The following is a 21039-nucleotide window of genomic DNA, read 5'->3' on the forward strand; positions in this document are numbered from 1 at the left end:
TATCTAAAGTAGGTGCTCCTTGTCATCTCTCTTAGTACTTTGTTTCCCTTTAGGCACTTATTGCAGTTTAAAGTTTTTAATTTGATATATTTATTATCTGTTTCTTCCATAAAAATGAAGGTTTCATGAAGTCAGGTCTTATCTGTCTCATTCACAGCTGTTTCTCCAATGCCAGCTCCCAGTGCTTGGGAGGACAGGAGGTCCTCAGTAAATATGTATTGAATGTTGAATAAATATATCTGGGTCCTAGGCAAGGAGGTGTATAAAAGGTGTTCTATGAATGAGGAAATACAGCCCATAGCTTGAACTTCAGTGGCAAGTACTATACAGACTACTGAAATCCTAGAGTGAAGTCTAAATGGCAGCCTATGAAAATAGAATTAATTGTAAACAAACCAGAGCCCTGGTTATTATATCTCCTTTCACTTATATTGAGAGTTTTCTTTTTTCATTCCTTACCACACTTACATATTTTCATTCTTCCTGCTAGTCTTAATTGGAGACAAATAGAGATATTGGTTTGGATACTTATGATTGTAAGTAACAGAAAACTTTGCCCCAAATTGTCTTGAACCACTAAGGCAGCATATCTAAGAAAGAAGTCTAATAGGAAGACTGGCTCCCTTGTGATTCTTTTGGGTCTGTCCTCTTTTGGTATTGGTTGCAGCCTCAGGCAGTATCAAGTTGGCCACATCAGCCACAGTTTTCTCATCGAAGGGTTTCTTCTTCTGCTGTCTTTATCTTAAGAGTGAGAAACTTTTCTCAGGGGACTGTTTTGTCGATTAGAACTGAGTCACATGATTACAGTAGGTCTGTCACTGGCAAGAGGACTGGAACTATCATGACTGGCTTAGAATCAGTCAGGATTTACCCCTAGAATTGGGGATTGGGTTATCATCTCCTGTATCACTTGGGGGAGGGAGGAATGGATTCCTGATAAAAAAAAGTTGCAAGTTCTATCAGCAAAAGAAAGGGGAGACTGGATCTTGGGCAGGCAACTATCAGATTTTGCTGTGTGGCTTCTGTGGTTTGTTAGCTCTATCCCAAGGTGATTTGGAGACCTAATTAAATTTTTTGAGAAAACTTATTAAATCAGAAAGATTTAACTTAATAAGTTTTTTCTATACTGATAACCTTTTTTTTGTAATTCAAAGGCTTTCACTGTTAGTAATCGACAGAAAGCTAATAAATAGTAAGGCAGGGCTTCCCTGGTGGCAAACTGGTTGAGAGTCCGCCTGCCAATGCAGGGGACATGGGTTCGTGCCCTGGTTCAGGAGGATCCCACATGCCGCGGAGTGGCTGGGCCCGTGAGCCATGGCCACTGAGCCTGCACGTCCGGAGCCTGTGCTCCATGACGGGAGAGGCCACAGCAGTGAGAGGCCCGTGTACCACACAAAAAAAATAAATAAATAGATAAATAAAAATAGTAAGGCATCTGCAGTAGATGAAGTCCTATAGAAAGAAAAAAAAAAGTATGGGGTGTCGATAAGTTTGTAGTCTAGTTCAGGAGATACAGTGCAGAGATATGAATATTAAAGTAATAATTCACAGTAGTGATTTAAGAGATCACAAGCCAAGTCATGATTTTTATTTTTTTAATTTTTTTATTATTTTTTTTTGCGGTACGCGGGCCTCTCACCGTTGCAGCCTCTCCTGTTGCAGAGCATGGGCTCCGGACGCGCAGACTCAGCGGCCAAGGCTCACGGGCCCAGCCTTCCCGGACCGGGGCACGAACCCGTGTCCCCTGCATTGGCAGGCAGACTCTCAACCACTGCGCCACCAGGGAAGCCCCCATGATTAATTTTTAAAAAATAACATAGAGTTGCTGTTCCCTGGGCGTTTGTTAAGAGATGCAGAATCTTGGGCCTCACCCTGGATCTGCTGAATAAGAATCTGCATTTTAACGAGATCCTCTGCTGATTTATGTTGACATCAGGGTTTGCAAAGCTGGGCGGGTAATTGGACAGGTAATTGGTTTGGGCTAGAGTGATTTAGAAAGTTCTCTTGGGGGAGAGGCTTGAGCTTGACCAGAAGGGCAGGTGCAGCAGGGGCATTTCAGATGGAGGATAATGTGATTTTAGTCACAAAAGTGTCCAGATTTATGTTGACTATTGTACAGGATGAATGGGAGGGGATAATGGAATAGTAGTATGGACACTCAAGGATATTGGTGGGGAAGGCAATAGGAAAGGAGGAGAGAGACCTTTTTCAAGACCTCATTTTTAAAGGCTATTGTACATGTTTACAAGTTAAAAAAAATTAAATTATTAGCTATTTAGTTGAATCATAATTTGATCACTTACTGAAGGAAACAGAAACAAGCAACCTTTGAAACTACTGGAATTGAATTGTCACTCCCATTTGACAGGTTTAACTGTGGATAGTCGTGGGAGAGCTTTTTCACTAAACCTTGACATTTAGCTAAAACAATTGGCTAAATTGTGTATCTTAGCTATTTCTTCTAACAGCATTCAAATAACTTTGCATCTTGATGACTTTAGTAATAACTATAGATTTTAGTGGGTTATTTCAGATAGGTAAGCATGATAAATTTTGGCTGTGCTTTAATTGTTCCCTCCTTGTTTAAAATTTAAGAATAAAGTGAAGAGACATATTTGTATAGTTTTAAATGATTTCTCAATTCACAGTGATTTAGACTAAAGCAAGAGAACATCAAGTCTCCTGTTATAAGTTGAATCACCAACTCAGAGGAGGAGACATGGCAAGCCCTTAAGACTGAAACTCACAAAATCATGATTTATTGGGGGATGTTTATGAGAAAATGCTAAACAAGTATTATTACAGTTGTGGTAAAGTTGGGGGGTATATTTTGAGTTTCACTGTATCCTATAGTGACATTTTTACTTTGTGTATTCTCAAATTTTTCAATTATTCAGATTAAACTTTGTAGACCACAGGTAATACAAAGGCAGGAACCATGTCTTTTCTTGTTTATCACTGGATTTTCATTGTTTAGTGTAGGTCCTCACTTGGTTGATGAATGATTAAAAAATAAAAATTTTAATTAAAAAAGACTTATCTGCCCTTGGAGATAATACATAAATGACATTAAAAAAGTGGGTTTTAATATAGTTAGAAACTATTTAGAATGGAAACTAGATTAATAATTGAAAAAAACTTTATTTGGAAATAATTTCAAACTTACAGACAAGTTGTAAGAATAGGAACAGTACAAAGACACCTTTTACCCAGGTTTACCTATTGTTAACATTTTACCCCATTTGCTTTGTTATTTACTCTTTCTCTTGTAAGTTGTGTACATTGTAGCCCTTTACCCCTAAATACTTCAGTGTGCATTCCCTAAGAGTAGGGATATATCTTGTATTACAGCATAACAGTTATTAACTCTGTAAATCAGTCTCCATCATACCCCTCAACCTCCCCTTTCCAGAATAGGAAACTAAGACCCAAAGAGATTAAGTGATTTACCCATGGTTATATAGTTTCTCAGTGAAAAATGCAGCCTATTTTGCAAGTCAAGTATTGGTTCTCATCCCTAAATCACAGCAGTATCTTTTCTTTTTTTCTCTTGACAAGTCAAATCACTTAACAGTATAATATACTAATTAAAATTTATAATTGTTCTTCTAAAACCAGATATAACCATCCTGCAGCAAGCATAAAGGACTTGATCTATAAAGGACTCTGGGTCATCATAATTGTCCTTGACATTGTATTTGGTCTTAAGATGAGCCCGCCTGCCGATGCAGGGGACACGGGTTTGTGCCCCGGTCTGGGAAGATCCCACATGCCGCAGAGCGGTTGGGCCCGTGAGCCATGGCCGCTGAGCCTGCGCGTCCGGAGCCTGTGCTCCGCAACGGGAGAGGCCACAACAGTGAGAGGCCCGCGTATCGCAAAAAATAAATAAATAAAAAATAAAGAAACATTAATGTTATATTGTTTTGCACTAAAAGGTACTTGCCTCTGCTTCCTAGTTTTTGTGGAATGAGAGTGTTCTTGAATTTGAGTGTCTAGGTTTTAAGGGGCTCTAGGCTAGTTTGGTTTAAGTAACTTGGCTTTTGCCAAGTGTGAGGCAAGGTAGCATAGTGTGGCATTACTTAAGAGTATGAGAGGAGGCTGTTATTTATCAAATGTGACCCCAACAAATGGTGACTAGGTTGCTGGCTTACAAAGAGCAGAGTCCAGAAGGCATCATGAGGAATTCAGAGTTTAACCATGGAGTAAACATCTTTCCAGTCTTTTTTTTTTGGCCTGTTTTTCCTCCATGTCAGTGTTTACCAAAATATGGTCTGCCTATCAAATGCATCAGAATTAGAATTGTTTGGAGTGCTTGTTAAAAATTGCAGATTCCTGAACCCTACCACAGACATACTGAATCAGTGTCTGGAGGTGAGACCTGGTAATCTGTGTTTTAAACCCATTTCCTTATGGATTTTTATGTATCCTAAGAGTTCTAGAATCCTGCTCCTATGTAGGTGTCTTTCGTTTTCAGGGCTTTTCCACATTCATTCTATAACTTGTGTTTTACTTAATTTTCATATGTTTAGGGTGGGAAGGTTTTTGATTGCTTGCTTTTTTGTTGTTAAATGAAAGATTCACGTGCATGGTACAAATATCAAAAAGTATGAAAGTGTATACAATGCACAATTCCCTCCCTGTTCCCCTGTTTTAGAGCATTGTGCTGTTCTAAGCCCTTTAATATAGTAATTCATTCAGTTCTTCCAAACAATCCAGTGAGGTAGGTCATGTTACTGTTCCCATTTTATAGAAGACAAAAACAGGCCCAGAGAGGTTAAATCACTTTTTCAAAGTCACACAGCTAGGAAATGCTGGAATTGTCTGGGAGTCTGGCTCTTAACTCTTAACCATCATCCTCTGCTGAGTGAGAGGATATAAGGATTAACTAGATTAACACATGTGAAGAGCTTGTTTTGGGAGAGTATAGAGTTCATCTTCAACATGGTAAATGTTTCAAATGAACTCTAACAGCCTACCCTGGAATTTCATCTAAGCCTGGTATCTAATCCTTATGTAATTTCGAACTAATCAGTTCTCTTAATTGCACAGGCTCTCTTCTGGAGAGTAGACTTCATGAATTGGTGATACTGAACAAGAAAATGGTAGCAACTGAGGTCTTTTCAGGGTCCTGTCATTGCCTGTCTGTCTTTTATTTACATAAAATACATCCCAGGCAGAGCTTGGGATACGGTAATTCTTCCATTACATATCCTTTGCTTTATTTATAGAATTATTTCTATGATATGGTTATGGCCAGGAAACAGTGATACATTCTTTACATGGCCAGAGATTTTTGACACCTCAAATAGAGGATATCTTTGCTTCACTCCATTTAGTGGACTATTTAAACTTTATATAGACCATATTTCTTAAAGCATTAGGGCATAATATATGTCATTTGGAAGAACTTAACGTAGAAAATACTTAGATTCATTCCCCTCTCTTATTTTCTAAATGATGTAACCTAGGGATTCTAATGACAGTGCTAGAACTGAAGAACCTGTTGTTAGGCCTTGAGTTCTGTGCATGAAGTATCTTTAACGTCAGGTAACATTTACTGAACTCTTACCATGTGCCAGGAACTGTGTGTACCTTAACTGATTTGATCCTCATAATATCACGTAAGTTTCACAATGTTAAGTATTTTACCAAAGGTCACACAGCTAATACTTAGTGAAGTCAGGATTCAAATCCAGATGTCTTAATCTAAACATTGTTATTTCCTCCATACTCTGCAGACCCTGTAGAAGGATAACAGCTTATTAAACGTGTAGACTCTAAACCTTGGTTCCAGCATGTTTAGCAAAAGCTCTGAAGAAATAGATAATAGAAGCCAGGTGACTTCACCCCATTTATTGTGTTGTTTTGTGACTTTTAAGTTAATCTAAATCGAAGGAAGCCATTTTGTGAATTTAGACAGCTAATTTAGATAGAAACAACGTTAAAGGTAAGTGAGCTCTTAAAGTTTTAAAGTTCATTCTTTCAGCTACACACTGTTCTCATACATTGCCTTGAAAATATGTCAAGGAAAATATTGATAAGTTAATGGTCAGGAGCCCATTCTTACCTTCAGGTCCCAGCTTCTCTTTCTCTTCTAGTCATAGTCATCCCTCACCCCCAGTCCCTTAAACACAAAGAAATAAAGAGGACCAAGTTAACGCTCTCTTTCTAGGGTGTTTTTTTTTTTTTTTTTTTTTTTAATTTAGTTATTTATTTTTGGCTGCGTTGGGTCTTTGTTGCTGCACTTGGGCCTTCTCTGGTTGCGGTGCATGGGCTTCTCATTGCAGTGGCTTCTCTTGTTGCGGAGCACAGGCTCTAGGTGCGTGGGCTCAGTAGTTGTGGCTCGTGGTCCCTAGAGCGCAGGCTCAGTAGTTATGGTGCACAGGCTTAGTTGCTCCATGGCATGTGGGGTCTTCTGGGACCAGGGCTCGAACCCATGTTCCCTGCATTGGCAGGCGGATTCTTAACCACTGTGCCACCAGGAAAACCCCTCTAGGGTGTTTTAAAATCTGACTATTCTGAAAACTGATTAAACTGGGTTTTCTAAGTGAGCAGTTCCTTAACCTTGAATTAGTAAAACATTAAAATATTTATGGCACCTACCACTGACCCCTGTTCTGCAATGTAGGAGTTAATCAAGTAGTTTCTGAATAAATACTGGTATTAGGCAATTCAAGAATTACAACAGAGGTGGGGCAGGGGAAGGGTGCGGAACAGTGAGTGTATGAGAAGAACCCTAGATAGCAAATTAAACAAAACTACCCCTTTTGTAAGAACAAAACCTAAATGAATGCTAAGATTCATTATTTGTCTGGAATTGGTGGTTATTTCTGTCAGTGGTATTGTTCATGTTTTTGCTTTGATTATTTGGATTTTCTAATTTTTAAGAAATATAGACATGTATGTTTTCTGTAATATGAAGTTATAGTTTAAAAACTATGTATTGCAAATTAAAATTTTGTCCAGTATGTGATATTTATACTTGTAATCTGTGTCTATGTATTTTATTTATTTTTTTATAAGATTAAAAAAAATTTATATATATATATTTATTTATTTTTGGCTGAGTTGGGTCTTCTTTGCTGCGCGGGCTTTCTCTAGTTGCAGCGAGCGGGGGCTACTCTTTATTGCAGTGCGCGGCCTTCTCGTTGCGGTGGCTTCTCTTGTTGCGGAGCACAGGCTGATGCACAGACTTCAGTAGTTGTGGCACGCGGTCTCAGTAGTTTTGGCACGCGGACTCAGTAGTTGTGGCTCATGGTCTCTAGAGCACAGGCTCAGTAGTCGCGGCGCACGGGCTTAGTTGCTGCGCGGCATGTGGGATCTTTCCGGACCAGGGCTTGAACCCGTGTCCCCTGCGTTGGTGGGCAGATTCTGTGCCACCAGGGAAGTCCTGAGTCTATGTATTTTAAAAACAGCTTTACTGAGATATAATTCAGATATTATTCAGTTCAGCCATTTAAAGTGTACAATTCAGTGTTTTTTTGGTATATTCACAAAGTTATGCAACCGTCACCACAGTCTAATTTTAGAACATTTTTATCACTCCAAAAAGAAACCTTTTACCCATTAGCAATCATTCCCAACTCCCCTTTCTTTCCTCCCCTCTACCAGCCCTAGGCCACTGCTAATCAACTTTATGTCTCTGTAGATTTGCCTATTTTGGACATTTCATATAAATGGAATCATATAATATGTGGCCTTTTGTGACTGGTTCCTTTTATTTAGCATAATTTTTCAAAGTTCATACAAGTTATAACATGTATCAGTAATGTATTGCTTTTTATTATCAAATAATATTCTACTTTATGTATATATATCACCTTTCATATATTTTTAATTTTTGTAAATTTTATAGAAATATAGTTGATTTGCAATGTTATGTTAATTTCTGCTGTACAGCAAAATTATTGTTATACATGTATATATTCTTTTTCATGTTCTTTTCCATTATGGTTTATCACAGAATATTGAATATAGTTCCCTGTGCTGTATAGTAGGACCTTGTTGTTTATCCATCCTATATATAACAGTTTGCATCTGCTAATTCCAAACTCCCACTCCTTCCCTCCCCCCCACCCCGCCTTGGCAACCAGAAGTCTGTTCTCTGTGTGAGCCTGTTTCTGTTTCATAGATATGTTCATTTGTGTTGTGTTTCAGGTTTTACATATAAGCGATATCATATGGTATTTGTCTTTCTCTTTCTGACTTATTTTTCTTATCATGATAATCTCTAGGTCTATCCATGTTGCTGGAAATGGCATTATATGGTTTAGTAATAATCCATTGTATTAATTCTGCTTTTCAAATTTAATATATCTGAGAAACCTCCACTTCTGGGAAGATGGATTAGATGGTGGTGGCGAGTTTCCTGGGTTTTTGCTTCATACATCCCAGACTTGGCACTATAGAACCCAGCAACCCAGAAACTCCCAGCAATTGTAGACAGAAAAAACAATAACAAAAACTTTGACAAAAGGCTGCTCTCTCTAGCCAGAAAACCAGGAAAAGGGGCAGCCTAAGCAGGACAGAAAACTTTCAGACAATAGCTGCTCTATTCCAAACACCACAGGAAAAATCTATGGTCCTGTTTTCTACCCATGCCAGCGAAGGCTGAATGGGTTAGCCCTGACTCCACCCTCTGGTGGTGTGATGTCATTTAACAAATCCTTTACTGATGGGCATTGGGAGATCCCCAGTGTTTTGCTATTATAAACAACACTTTATTTTTCCTTCCTCTTGTATCCTTGGACATCTGTATAAGTGTTTCTATAGAATAAATTTCTAGACATGAAATTGTTGGGTCAATAGCATACAGTGAAGCCTTCAAAAATGACCATTAGATGACATTAAAATATGGAAATATATAAGAAGTATTAAATTTTCTATCTTCTTTCTGTTGTTCAGATTGGGTAATTTTTATTATTCTGTTTTTCAGTTCACCAATTCTTTTCTCTGTCCTCTCCATTGGCTGTTGAGCCCACCCTCTGAGCTTTTTATTTCAGTTATTGTATTTTTCAGTTCTTAAATTTCTGGTTCTTCTTTGCATCTTGAATTTCCTTGCTGAGGCTATTTTTATGTTTATTTTAAGCTGTTCATAATTGCTCATTGAAGCATTTTTATCATGGCTGCTTTAAAATCTTTGTCAGCTAATTCTAACATTTATGTCATCTTGATGTTGACATCTTTTGATTGCATTTTTTCATTCAGTTTGATATGGTTCTTGGTATGACAAGGGATTTTCAGTTGAAACCTAACATTTTCTTATTACGTTGTGAAACTCTGGATCTTGTTTAAACCTTCTGTTTAAACTTCTCTGACACTCAAATAAGACTTCTCTGACATTGCTCTGGAGGGGGGTGGGAGAGAAGAACGGCAGTGGGAAGGAGAAGCCAGATGGACATAGACATCCAAGTGGAGATAGAAGTCCAGGTGCCCCACTTGGCCTCCATTGATACCCAAGGTAGGAAGGCTCCTCATTATTGTTGGTCAGGGGTGAGGGTTCCAGCTCCCCATGTGGTCTCCACTGAGACCCCAGTCGAGGTGGCCTCATTACAGCTGGTTGATGTTGAAAGTCCTGACTACTCTACTAGGCCTCCTCCTCTGACACCCCTCTGCTTCCCTCTCTTCCAACCAAGAAAAAGGGGGGTTTCTCATTACTGGCTGGCAGGGTTTAAAGCCTGGCTCCCTCTTTGGCCTTCTCTGATACCATCCTGGTGGGGGCATTACAGCCTCCAGAGGGTTGATTATATTAGTTTGGGAATAAAATATTTTAAAAAGCTGTATAGTGTGATCACACGTTTAAAAGAAAAAAGTAGTGTGTACATAGAAAATAAAAATCTAGAACTAGTGAATGGTTCAAGGGTAGGGGAACTCTGACATTCTGTAGTGTTTCGGTTTTTATTTTAAAAAGAATAGAGGTAAAAGACCTATACTCAGAAAACTATAAAACACTTATGAAAGACATTGAAGACAACAGAAACAGATGGAAAGATATACCATGTTCTTGGACTGGAAGAATTAATATTGTTAAAATGACCATAACATCCAAGGCAATCTACAGATCAGTGCAATCCCTATCCAAATACCAATGGCATTTTCCACAGAACTAGAACAAATAATTTAAAAAATTGTATGAAAACACAAAAGACCCCAAGTAGCCAAAACAATCTTGGAGAGAAGAACAGAGGGGGAGAAATCATGCTCCCTGACCTCAGACTATACTACAAAGCTATAATAATCAAAACCGTATGGTATTGGCACAAAGACAAACTTATAGTTCAATGGAACAGGATAGAAATCCCAGAAATAAACCCATGCACCTATGGTCAATTAATCTACAACAAAAGAGACAAGAATATACGATGGAGAAAAGACAGTCTCTTCAATAAATAGTGTTGGGAAAACTGGAGCCACATGTAAAAGAATGAAATTAGAATATTCTCTAATACCATATATAAAAATAAACTCAAATTGATTAAAAACCTAAATGTAAGACCAGATACTATAAAACTCCTAGAGGAAAACATAGATAAGTGAGGTTTTAAAGTTTTACCTTTAGCATGGATTCTATCTAAATTAGCTGTCTAAATTTATAAAGTGGCTTCCTTTGATATAGATTAACTTAAAAGTCACATGAAACTATTTGACATAAATTGCAGCAATATTTGTTTGGATCCGTCTACTAAAGCAAAGGAAACAAAAGCAAAATAAACAAACGGGACCTAATGAAACTTAAAAACTTTTGCACAGTGAAGGAAATCAATGACAAAATGAAAGCACAACCTATTGAATGGAAGAAGACATTTGCAAATGATATGACCGATAAGGGGTTAATATCCATTAATATACAAAATATATAACCAGCTCATACAACTCAACATTAAAAAACAATCAGATTAAAAAATGGGCTGAAGAACTGAATAGACATTTTTCCAAAGAGGAAATGCAGATGGCCAATAGGCACATGAAAAGATGCTTAACATCACTAATAATCAGGGAAATGCAAATGAAAACCACAATGAGATATCACCTTACACCGGTCAGAATGGCGATCATCAAAAAGAATGCAAATTGCAGATGTTGGCAAGGATGTGGAGAAAAGGGAACCCTTGGACACTATTGGTGGGAATGTAAATTGGTGCAGTCACTGTGGAAAGCAGTATGGAAGTTTCCCCAAAAACTAAAAATTGGACTGCTATATGACCCAGGAGTCCCATTCCTGGATGTATATCTGAAAAAGCACAAAAACACTAATTCAAAAAGATACATGCACCTTAATGTTCATAGCAGCATTATTTACAATAGTGATGGTATGGAAATAACCTAAGTGCCCATCAACAGATGAATGGATAAAGAAGATGTGATGTATGTATACAATGGAATACTACTGAGCCATAAAAAAGAATGAAATTTTGCCATTTGCAGCAACATGGATAGACTTGGAGGGCATTATGCTAAGTGAAATAAGTCAGACAGAGACAGACAAATACTGTATGATATCACTTATATGTGGAATCTAAAAAATGCAACAAACTAGTGAATAAACCAGAAGAAGCAGACTCATAGATATAGAGCACGAACTAGTGGTGGGGGGGAAGGGGCAATAGAGTGGTAGGAGTAAAAAAGAGTTATTTTGGGATTATATGAAATCATGTGTGTGAAATTTTTGAAAATTTTAAAGCAGTATAGAATTTAAAGAATTTCATTTAATAAAAAAATTTAAGATGAGTGTATATGTTACCGTTAGAAGCAGTAAAAAAAAAAGCATACTTTTTTTAGATGCTATGTGTTCATTTTTAACATTAATAAAAACTGGATGCAGAATAAGATACCCTGATTCCCAGTGTAGTATGCTTTCCATTATACCATAATATCCTCCTCACCTCCTCAGTCAGTTGAACCAATAGGTTGTATTTATTGTAATTCATACTGAAGAGAGTAATTTTGATTCTTTAACTTTGTTGAAATGGAATTTTATTAGTACAACTTGGATTAAAGGAGGGAGTTTTTGATTTATGACTACTGGACATCCGAGTTTTTCCACAGTTTCACTCTACTTTATGAAAACATCATCTGGCTAGTAGCTGCCAATTTTCTAGTGCTGTTATGACTTTGGAAAAACTTAATCATGGCAGTACTTCTTATTTGAATTGTCATGAGTTTTAGGAGAGCAGTTAATACAAAGGCGTTTTCCAGATTTATCCTGAAGAGTGCACATGCTAAGTTATTTATTTATTTATTTATTTTTGGCTGCGTTGGGTCTTTGTTGCTGCACATGGGCTTTCTCTAGTTGTGGCGAGCAGGGGTTACTCTTCGGTGCAGTGTGCAGCCTTCTCATTTTGGTGGCTTCTCTTGTTGTGGAGCAGGGGCTCTAGGGCACGTGGGCTTCAGTAGTTGTGGCACGTGGGCTCAGTAGTTGTGGTGCATGGGCTTAGTTGCTCCGCGGCATATGGGATCTTCCTGGACCAGGGCTCGAACCTGTGTCCCCTGCACTGGCAGGCGGATTCCCAACCTCTGCGCCACCAGGGGAGTCCCCTGTATTATATTTAATCAGGTAACTGCTTTTATTTTTTTTAACTCCCCTCCATTTCCCCACTAGTTTAGGAATTAATGACTTTACTAATGTAGCATTTTACTGAAATGCCTTCTGAAGTTTTTGAGAGTTACTTCAGGATAATAAACAGTACTTCTACCCAGCATCTTTGAGTGACTTGTTGAAAGTTAGTTTCTGGCTCTATTCATAGACTTTATGGTGAAGAGGGCTGTGTTGGCTGCTAGTGAGTGTCAGAATGTTCTCTTCCAGCCTGCTTGCTCGCTCTTTCATTTCCTCCTCCCCCTTCCCTCCTTTTTAAACTTGGGGGGCATACTTGATGGAATTCAAGATTTGTCCCACTCTAATTTTTAGGAAAATTGTGTTATCGTAGAGCTCAGGGAAGTCAGCTGCTTCATTTATTAAGTAGGATTACAAATAACTTATTATAAAGATATCTTTTGTTATTTTCTTGTTCCCTGAGGGAATGTGTAAACAGGGTATGGGATTTTTATAATGAATACTTTTTAAAAAAATATTTATTTATTTGTTTGGCTGCACTGTGTCTTAGTTGTGACATATGGGATATTTTAGTTGCGGCATGTGGGCTCTTAGTGCAGCGTACGGGATCTAGTTCCCTGACCAGGGATAGAAGCCAGGCCCTCTGCCTTGGGAGTGTGGAGTCTTAACCACTGGACCACCAGGGAAGTCCCATGAATAATTTTGCTTAATGTGGGGGAGATTGGCAGTTATTTTACCCTTTGGAGAGAGGCACACGTTTCCCTTTTTATGTTGCCCTCTAAAGAATACTGTTTCATAGAACAAGAAATACGTTTCATAAAACCTATGATAGTCTTTGCCCTGACGCAAGGATATATGTACCCCCTAGGGATTGATTGGACCTGTGCTGTCCAATAAGGTTGCCATTAGCCATGTGTGGCTGTTTAAATATAAATTAATTAAAAGTAAATAAAATTCAGTTCATTTGAACTAGCCACATTTTAAGTACTCATTAGCCGTATGTCACAAATGACTACTGTATTGGACAGTGATAATTCAGGTACTTTCTATCATTGCAGATAGCTCTCTTGGACAGCGCTATATTAGACTGGCCATTTTTAAGAAAAAGAGGCGGGAATTCCCTGGTGGTCCAGTGGTTAGGACTCTGTGCTTTCACTTCCGAGGGCCTGGGTTCAATCCCTGGTCAGGGAATTAAGATCCTGCAAGCTGTGCAGTGTGGCCAAAACAAAAAAAAGAGAAAGAGGCAAATGAAAGACCTGAATTTCTTCCTTCCACAATGCAACTTTTCCTGTCTCCTAGTACCCTTGACTAAAATTCAGGAAAAGGTCTATTGTTTTGTGTATCATCACTTTGGCCTTGTTTTTTAATGTTTATTTCTGTTTCCAGGCTGGCAGTGATGGTGAAAGCATAGGAAACTGCCCCTTTTCCCAGAGGCTCTTCATGATTCTTTGGCTCAAAGGAGTTGTGTTTAGTGTCACAACTGTTGACCTGAAAAGGTAAGATTTGGTTGTAGTTGGGGATCAACTTGATGTTCTCAGTTTGATCCTCTCCTCATCTCTCACTTTGCTTGCATATGTTCTATAAAGAAATGTATTAAAGTTCAGCTGATTTATGGGCACATTTAACTTGTATAAGTATTATGGATAATTCACAATGTAAGTATATTGCTTGTGGCCTCTCAGTCTTTTTAGGAGCTTATTGTATGTTTACCTTATAATATCAAGAGCAGCACCAGGAGCTGTTTTAGGGTAGAAGCAGTGAAATCTTTGACTTTACACATAAACATGTAACTATGCAGAACTTTCTAAGCAGGCGACTTCTCAAATGTGCTCGTAGACACATGGCCTATACAATCTGGATCTTTAAAACCAAGAGTGGGATTTTTGGAGGCTGATTACTGCTGTGGTCTTTTTCATTTCATCTACTTTTCAAAGCATAATAGGAGTTTTCTATAATATGATTTTAACCATATTTGGTTAAATACAATTAAGAATAAGAGCAGTTATCTATGGCCCTGTGATTGTTCTTGCTAGGTGAAGGGTTGTTTCTGACTTTCTCTCTACAGACCAAAGTGGAGAGGGCAGAGAAGAGCCCTGAGAGCAGTAAGCTTTTTTTACTCAGTAACTTCTATTCTCCCTTAGCAGACAGGTCTGAGGCGAAGAACATTCATACTTAAAAAAAAAAAAAAAAAGATTTAAACCAAGGGTTGAGAACATTTTTACCAATAGAAAATCTGGGATTTGGCAGTGGAAATGTATTCCTCTTGACACAAATGCCACAAAGCAAAAAATGCTTTGCTACTTATTTTTTAAGCTTATTAGACATGTGCAGTGTCCAAGAAAAAATAATGACAGGCTATCACTGGATGGGGAGCAGAATTCATGAACATTCTCCTTCTGGGCATCACAATGTGAGAATTACCTGACAGCTGTAATCCCATTCCCTGCTCTAGGTTAGCATTCTCTGGGACCCCTGTCAGTTCCTTAAAATTTATTTTTTACTTCACTTAATTGAGATTTTGCAGACTTAAAATCTATTTATTGAAAATAAGCCATAAAGTCTTCCAGGAACCCCTTTGGTTATATATATGAATGTAGAAATAAGCCTTTGGGAATTGTAAGAACTACAGGCTCATTTGAAGACATACCTAGCTCATATTGGACAGAGCTATTGTAAGAATGAAATAATTTATATAGTTACCCTTCTATTACTGTTTTTTTCCTACATGCATTCACAAAGGGAGTTTCCCAATATAACTCCTAAAAATAGACCGTGCCGCCAAGAACACACCCTTAGTGTGTCTTAAAATACATGGATTTCTCCTATTCCATTTTTGGCTTGGAGCAAGTGAGTTGACTAACATGCTTTGAAAAAGCCTTCTTTGAACAGCTCAATACAGTGCTTGGTTGTGGTGCACACCAGTAATAGAACCATAAACAATGGGAATCTGGTTCAGAAAAGGAAGTGAACTCATAACGGCTGTTTCTAAGTCATCTGTTTCACTTTTCGTTTACCAAGTGTTGATGGCATTATTCTTGGAAGTTGATTGATATTTGGGGATTTGTATATGTTTAGGAGTAATGTGCCCTACATGTAAAAAGTGACACATGGGAAGTAGGATGAAAGATTCAGGGCCTCCTAATTAGAAAATTTGCTACTCAAAGAAGATGTGTGTTTATTTCCTAGAGCTTTGTGTAAAATCTACAGAGAACACTTAATACTGGAGCCTATATTCTTTAGCTTTCTTTAAAAGTCTTAGGTCTACAGTACATATAAAAAAATCCTTCTTAAGGTCAGTTAAAAGTGTACAAGTAGTACATGATAATGAGTCCCCTTCATCCCTAACCTTGGTCATCAGGTTCCCCTTCACAGAGATAATTGCATTTAGGTTTGCTCTTTACCATCCTTCCAGACCTTTTCTATGAGTTTACACGCTTATATATATAGTCTTAAGTAAGATTTCAAAGAGAAGGTACCCCAAGAGAGTGAACGTTGGCTCAAAAAAAAACCAGTATAAATAAAATAAAGTTGTCACAGAGGACTAAAACATGCTGTAGTAAAAAGTACCTTTCATAATGTATTCTTAACTTTAAAACTTTAAATATGATTGTTTTTAGAAAGCTGTAGGGGAGAAAGATTTGGTGCCTATAGTGCTTATTTTCTTGCTTTTCCTGATAATTGCCTAATTTCTTGATGAAATGTACTGATCCCAGAACAAACTGGCGGAGAGCAATAGAACTCTACTGAGAGCTTTTTAGAAGCCCACTCTCTGCTCTGAAAAAATTATTGTTAAATGACATTTCATCCATAAGAACAAGCCAGTTTCTAGTTCTGGCACTGTGTAACATGTTCTCTTTGAAGCTCAGTCGGTGTTAGTGACTATGCTGGTGGTATTCATATGCCCCTGTGAGGCTTGGAACAACCTTCCATTGCTTCCTGCGAGTGCTGCCTTCATACTTTTGTGGGAGTAATTTCTAAACCTAATTTTTTGTTTATGCTGCAGTCGTATTACAGAACTTTCAGATTAAAAAAAAAAATAGTTCCCAAGCTTTAGGAATTCAGGTTTATATCAACTGCCATTTGAACAAAAGCTTCAGGTAAATATAAGTGAAAATATTAAAATATGGGACACATTTCAGGATGTTATCATGTGTCATCAAAAGGGGAGCAACCATGGCACAGCAGAAAGTGTTAGGGGTAGAGACCTGGTTCTGTGTGGAGAGAGCCCTGTCTCTGATTTCGCTGGGCAAGCTGTCTCATCTTCTTGGAGGTCAGTTACCTCATTTTTAATCTCAGTAAGAAAGAAGGGAAAAATAAACTAACATTTCTTCATTGTCTATTACGTGCTAAACACTGTTCAGGGTACTTTTTACTACTGTTATCAGACCATTTTCAGACCTATTATTGAATAGAATTTATTATTTTTATCACACTGGTGTTACAGGGCCTTTGTGGCTGACAGGTTCATGGCAGTGATCAAGATCTTTATTTGAAGACTTCCATTATCTTCATTATGCTCAGAAGTTCTTAAATCAGAGATCAGCATCATTAGAGCACAGATAAGCCTGAGAGGTAGGCTGGGGGAAGAGAAAGAAGGAAGCGTGAGAACAGTAATAAGAGAGAGAGACAGACACACATACATATACACACTGAGACATTGACTTGGATATAGCTGAGTGTGGCCATATAGTTGTTACGGTAAACTCTTCTGGTTTTGGGAAATAAGAGTGGAAATGATAACTTTAAGAAATAAGCTTTTTATTGTAAAAGCAGTGATATCTGCTATGTTACCAGTGAATAAAATTCCTCCTCCATGATATTCTCTGAGAAAATAGATAAATTGGAGAAGACCACTTTAAAAGTCTGGGAAATATTTGTTTTCATTTTTCCCATTCCCACCTTAAACATTGAAACTGTCTCATCCTTTGTGGTGTCACCAGTTCCTTCTGCTTCAGAAGTCAGCATACCATTTGTAACATTGTATGAGTCAGACCCACAAGTAAATTGCCATGATCATGGCATAAGGTTTTGCATTATTATTATAATAGTTTAAACTTTAACAATTTTGTTATAGTTTAAAATGTTACAGCAGAACTATAAAACTGATAGTTCTGTATATCTTAAAAGGAGTTATAAACTCAGAACAAAATCTGATTTCCAAATAGATTCTTCAGGTAATTTGCTTTCATTATCATGTCTCTGTGGTTCTACCCTTCTGAAAATAGTCTTCAGCAAGTTGAGAGATCAGTTTGAGTTCCAGGTACATCTTCAGTACACAGCAGCATGAATAACACATACAGAGAGACTAAGTGGAGTGGAACAGGCCAGCCTTTTAGAGAAATCATTTCCTGCTGCTGGTCAGTCAGGGAAGTACAGACTCTGTTCTTCCCCTTTGTAAAGTTGACTTGGGCTACGTGAAGACCTTGTTAGAATGGTCCTACAATTCAAGATATGGGTCTCATGAATGCATTTTGAATCACATGTATACATACCCTGTGTGTGTGTGTGTGTGTGTGTGTGTGTGAGAGTGTGAGACAGAGAGAGATAGAAACAGAGACAGACATAATTTCACTGCCACTGCCACATGTCTTTATGTTCTTTTTCAAGATAATTTCAAAGATGAAAAATCCTGTTGAGGCCACTAAGAGCTGAAATAGAAAAATGGATTGTTAGTGAAAGGTTTTCTAAACCTGTTGTCAGTATAAACTCTGCTTATAAACTATAAATAAAATCTGTTGAGCATCATAAAAGCTGAATTTTTGATACCTTTTCATGGGTGCTATTTTGTTCTAAAATGATTGCTCCACAAGTTGACATTAAAGTAGACAGAGATCAGCAGTATACCACATTTAATCACAATAAATAAAATCCTTTAACTGGTTGAACGGGACACACAGACAAAATACTTAGTAACTGGGATCTTGGTGTGTGTGGTTTGATGTTCACAATTCAGTCATTCAGTTAGTGACTTTAGTATTAGTCAGAATATAGCAAATCTAGTGAAGGATAATTAATAGGAGTAAAGTGATCTGAAACCAAAGATTTGTGTTATCTTTTTTTGCTTATTCGCCATCTGGTGTCCAGCATTCTCTTGATTTGTATGAAATAATTCTATGCCTTGAAAATCAACACCTTTAAAGTTTTAAAAGGGAACTCAACGTGTGAGTCTACATACTTCGTATTTTTTTCTCTCCATTTAGTGAGTCAACTAGTTACAGTAGGTCATTTTTAAGGACCAGCTCCAGTGTCCTGTGGCTGTGCTGTACTCATTTTATACCAAGCAGCTGGAACCGAGCCACCAGCCCGAGGGCCTCCAATTGTTTGTGCTGAATTAAATTTTAATTGCAATTAAGCCACTTAAGTTGCTTAAAGTATTAGCTCCTATAAGATGTCTCCTTTTCATTCCTGTCTTTCCCTTTCTTTCTGTATCTTATTTTAGTTTTTTCTTTTTTTTTTAATGAGTATTCACCATCCAGTTTTTTAATTTTTTTAAAATTAAAAAAAAATTTTAAACATCTTCATTGGAGTATAGTTGCTTTACAATGTTGTGTTAGTTTCTGCTGTATAACAAAGTGAATCAGCTATATGTATACATATATCCCCATATCCCCTCCCTCTTGCGTCTCCCTCCCACTCTCCCTATCCCACCCCTCTAGGTGGTCACAAAGCACTGAGCTGATCTCCCTGTACTATGCAGCTGCTTCCCACTAGCTATCTGTTTTACATTTGGTAGTGTATATATGTCAGTGCTATTCTCTCACTTCATCCCAGCTTACCTTGCCCCTTCCCATGTCCTCAAGTCCATTCTCTACATCTGTGTCTTTATTCCTGTCCTGCCCTGCCCCTAGGTTCATGAGAACCTTTTTTTTTTTTTTTTTTTTAGATTCCCTATATATGTGTTAGCATACAGTATTTGTCTTTTTCTTTCTGACTTACTTCACTCTGTATGACAGACTCTAGGTCCATCCACCTCACTACAAATAACTCAATTTTGTTTCTTTTTATGGCTGAGTAATATTCCATTGTATATACGTGCCACATCTTTTTTATCCATTCATCTCTTGATAGACATTTAGGTTGCTTCCATGTCTTGGCTATTGTAAATAGTGCTGCAATGAACATTGTGGTACATGACTCTTTTTGAATTATGGTTTTCTCAGGGTATATGCCCAGTAGTGGGATTGCTGGGTCATATGGTAGCTCTATTTTTAGTTTTTTTTTTTTTAATTTTTTATTTATTTATTTATTTATTTTTTTTTGCGGTACGCGGGCCTCTCACCGCTGTGGCCTCTGCCGTCGCGAAGCACAGGCTCCGGACGCGCAGGCTCAGCGGCCATGGCTCACGGGCCCAGCCGCTCCGCGGCACATGGGATCTCCCCCGACCGGGGCACGAACCCGTGTCCCCTGCATCGGCAGGCGGACTCTCAACCACTGCGCCACCAGGGAAGCCCTATTTTTAGTTTTTTAAGGAACCTCCATACTGTTCTTCATAGGGGCTGTGTCAATTTACATTCCCACCAACAGTGCAAGAGGGTTCTCTTTCCTCCACACCCTCTCCAGCATTTATTGTTTGTAGATTTTTTGAAGATGGCCATTCTGACCAGTGTGAGGTGATACCTCATTGTAGTTTTGATTTGCATTTTTCTAATGATTAGTGATGTTGAACATCCTTTCATGTGTTTGTTAGCAGTCTGTATATCTTCGACAGAGAAATGTCTGTTTAGGTCTTCTGCCCATTTTTGGATTGGGTTGTTTGTTTTTTTGAAATTGTACTGCATGAGCTGCTTATGTATTTTGGAGATTAATCCTTTGTCAGTTGCTTTGTTTGCAAATATTTTCTCCTATTTTCGTCTTGTTTCTGGTTTCCTTTGCTGTGCAAAAGCTTTTAAGTTTCATTAGGTCCCATTTGTTTATTTTTGTTTTTATTTCCATTTCTCTAGGAGGGGGGTCAAAAAGGATTTTGCTGTGATTTATGTCATCGAGTGTTCTGCCTATGTTTTCCTCTAAGAGTTTGATAGTGTCTGGCTTTACATTTAGGTCTTTAATCCATTTTGAGTTTATTTTTGTGTATGGTGTTAGGGAGTGTTCTGATTTCATTCTTTCACATGTAGCTGTCCAGTTTTCTCAACACCACTTAATTGAAGAGGCTGTCTTTTCTCCATTGTATAGTCTTGCCTCCTTTATTAAAAGTAAGGTGACCATATGTGTGTGGGTTTATGTCTGGGCTTTCTATCCCTTTCCATTGATCTGTATTTCTGTTTTTGCGTCAGCACCATATTGTCTTGATTACTGTAGCTTTGTAGTATAGTCTGAAGTCAGGGAGCCTGATGCCTCCAGCTCCGTTTTTCTTTCTCAAGATTGCTTTGACTATTCGGGGTCTTTTGTGTTTCCATACAAATTGTGGAATTTTTTGTTCTAGTTCTGTGAAAAATGCCATTGCTAGTTTGATAGGGATTGCATTGAATCTGTAGATTGCTTTTCGTAGTAGA

General features: G+C 38.0%; 1 protein-coding gene across 1 annotated transcript in view; it reads left to right on the forward strand.

The window, feature by feature from the left end:
• CLIC4 (chloride intracellular channel 4) overlaps positions 1 to 21039 on the forward strand; it is an 81473-nt gene that overhangs the window by 26227 nt on the left and 34207 nt on the right. The window contains exon 2 of the mRNA XM_065875292.1: positions 13937 to 14046. Coding sequence (XP_065731364.1) covers positions 13937 to 14046 — 110 coding nt within the window. The remainder of the gene's footprint in view (positions 1 to 13936; positions 14047 to 21039) is intronic.

Source organism: Phocoena phocoena, chromosome 1 (genome assembly GCF_963924675.1).
Source record: "Phocoena phocoena chromosome 1, mPhoPho1.1, whole genome shotgun sequence".
NCBI classification, from domain to species: domain Eukaryota; kingdom Metazoa; phylum Chordata; class Mammalia; order Artiodactyla; family Phocoenidae; genus Phocoena; species Phocoena phocoena.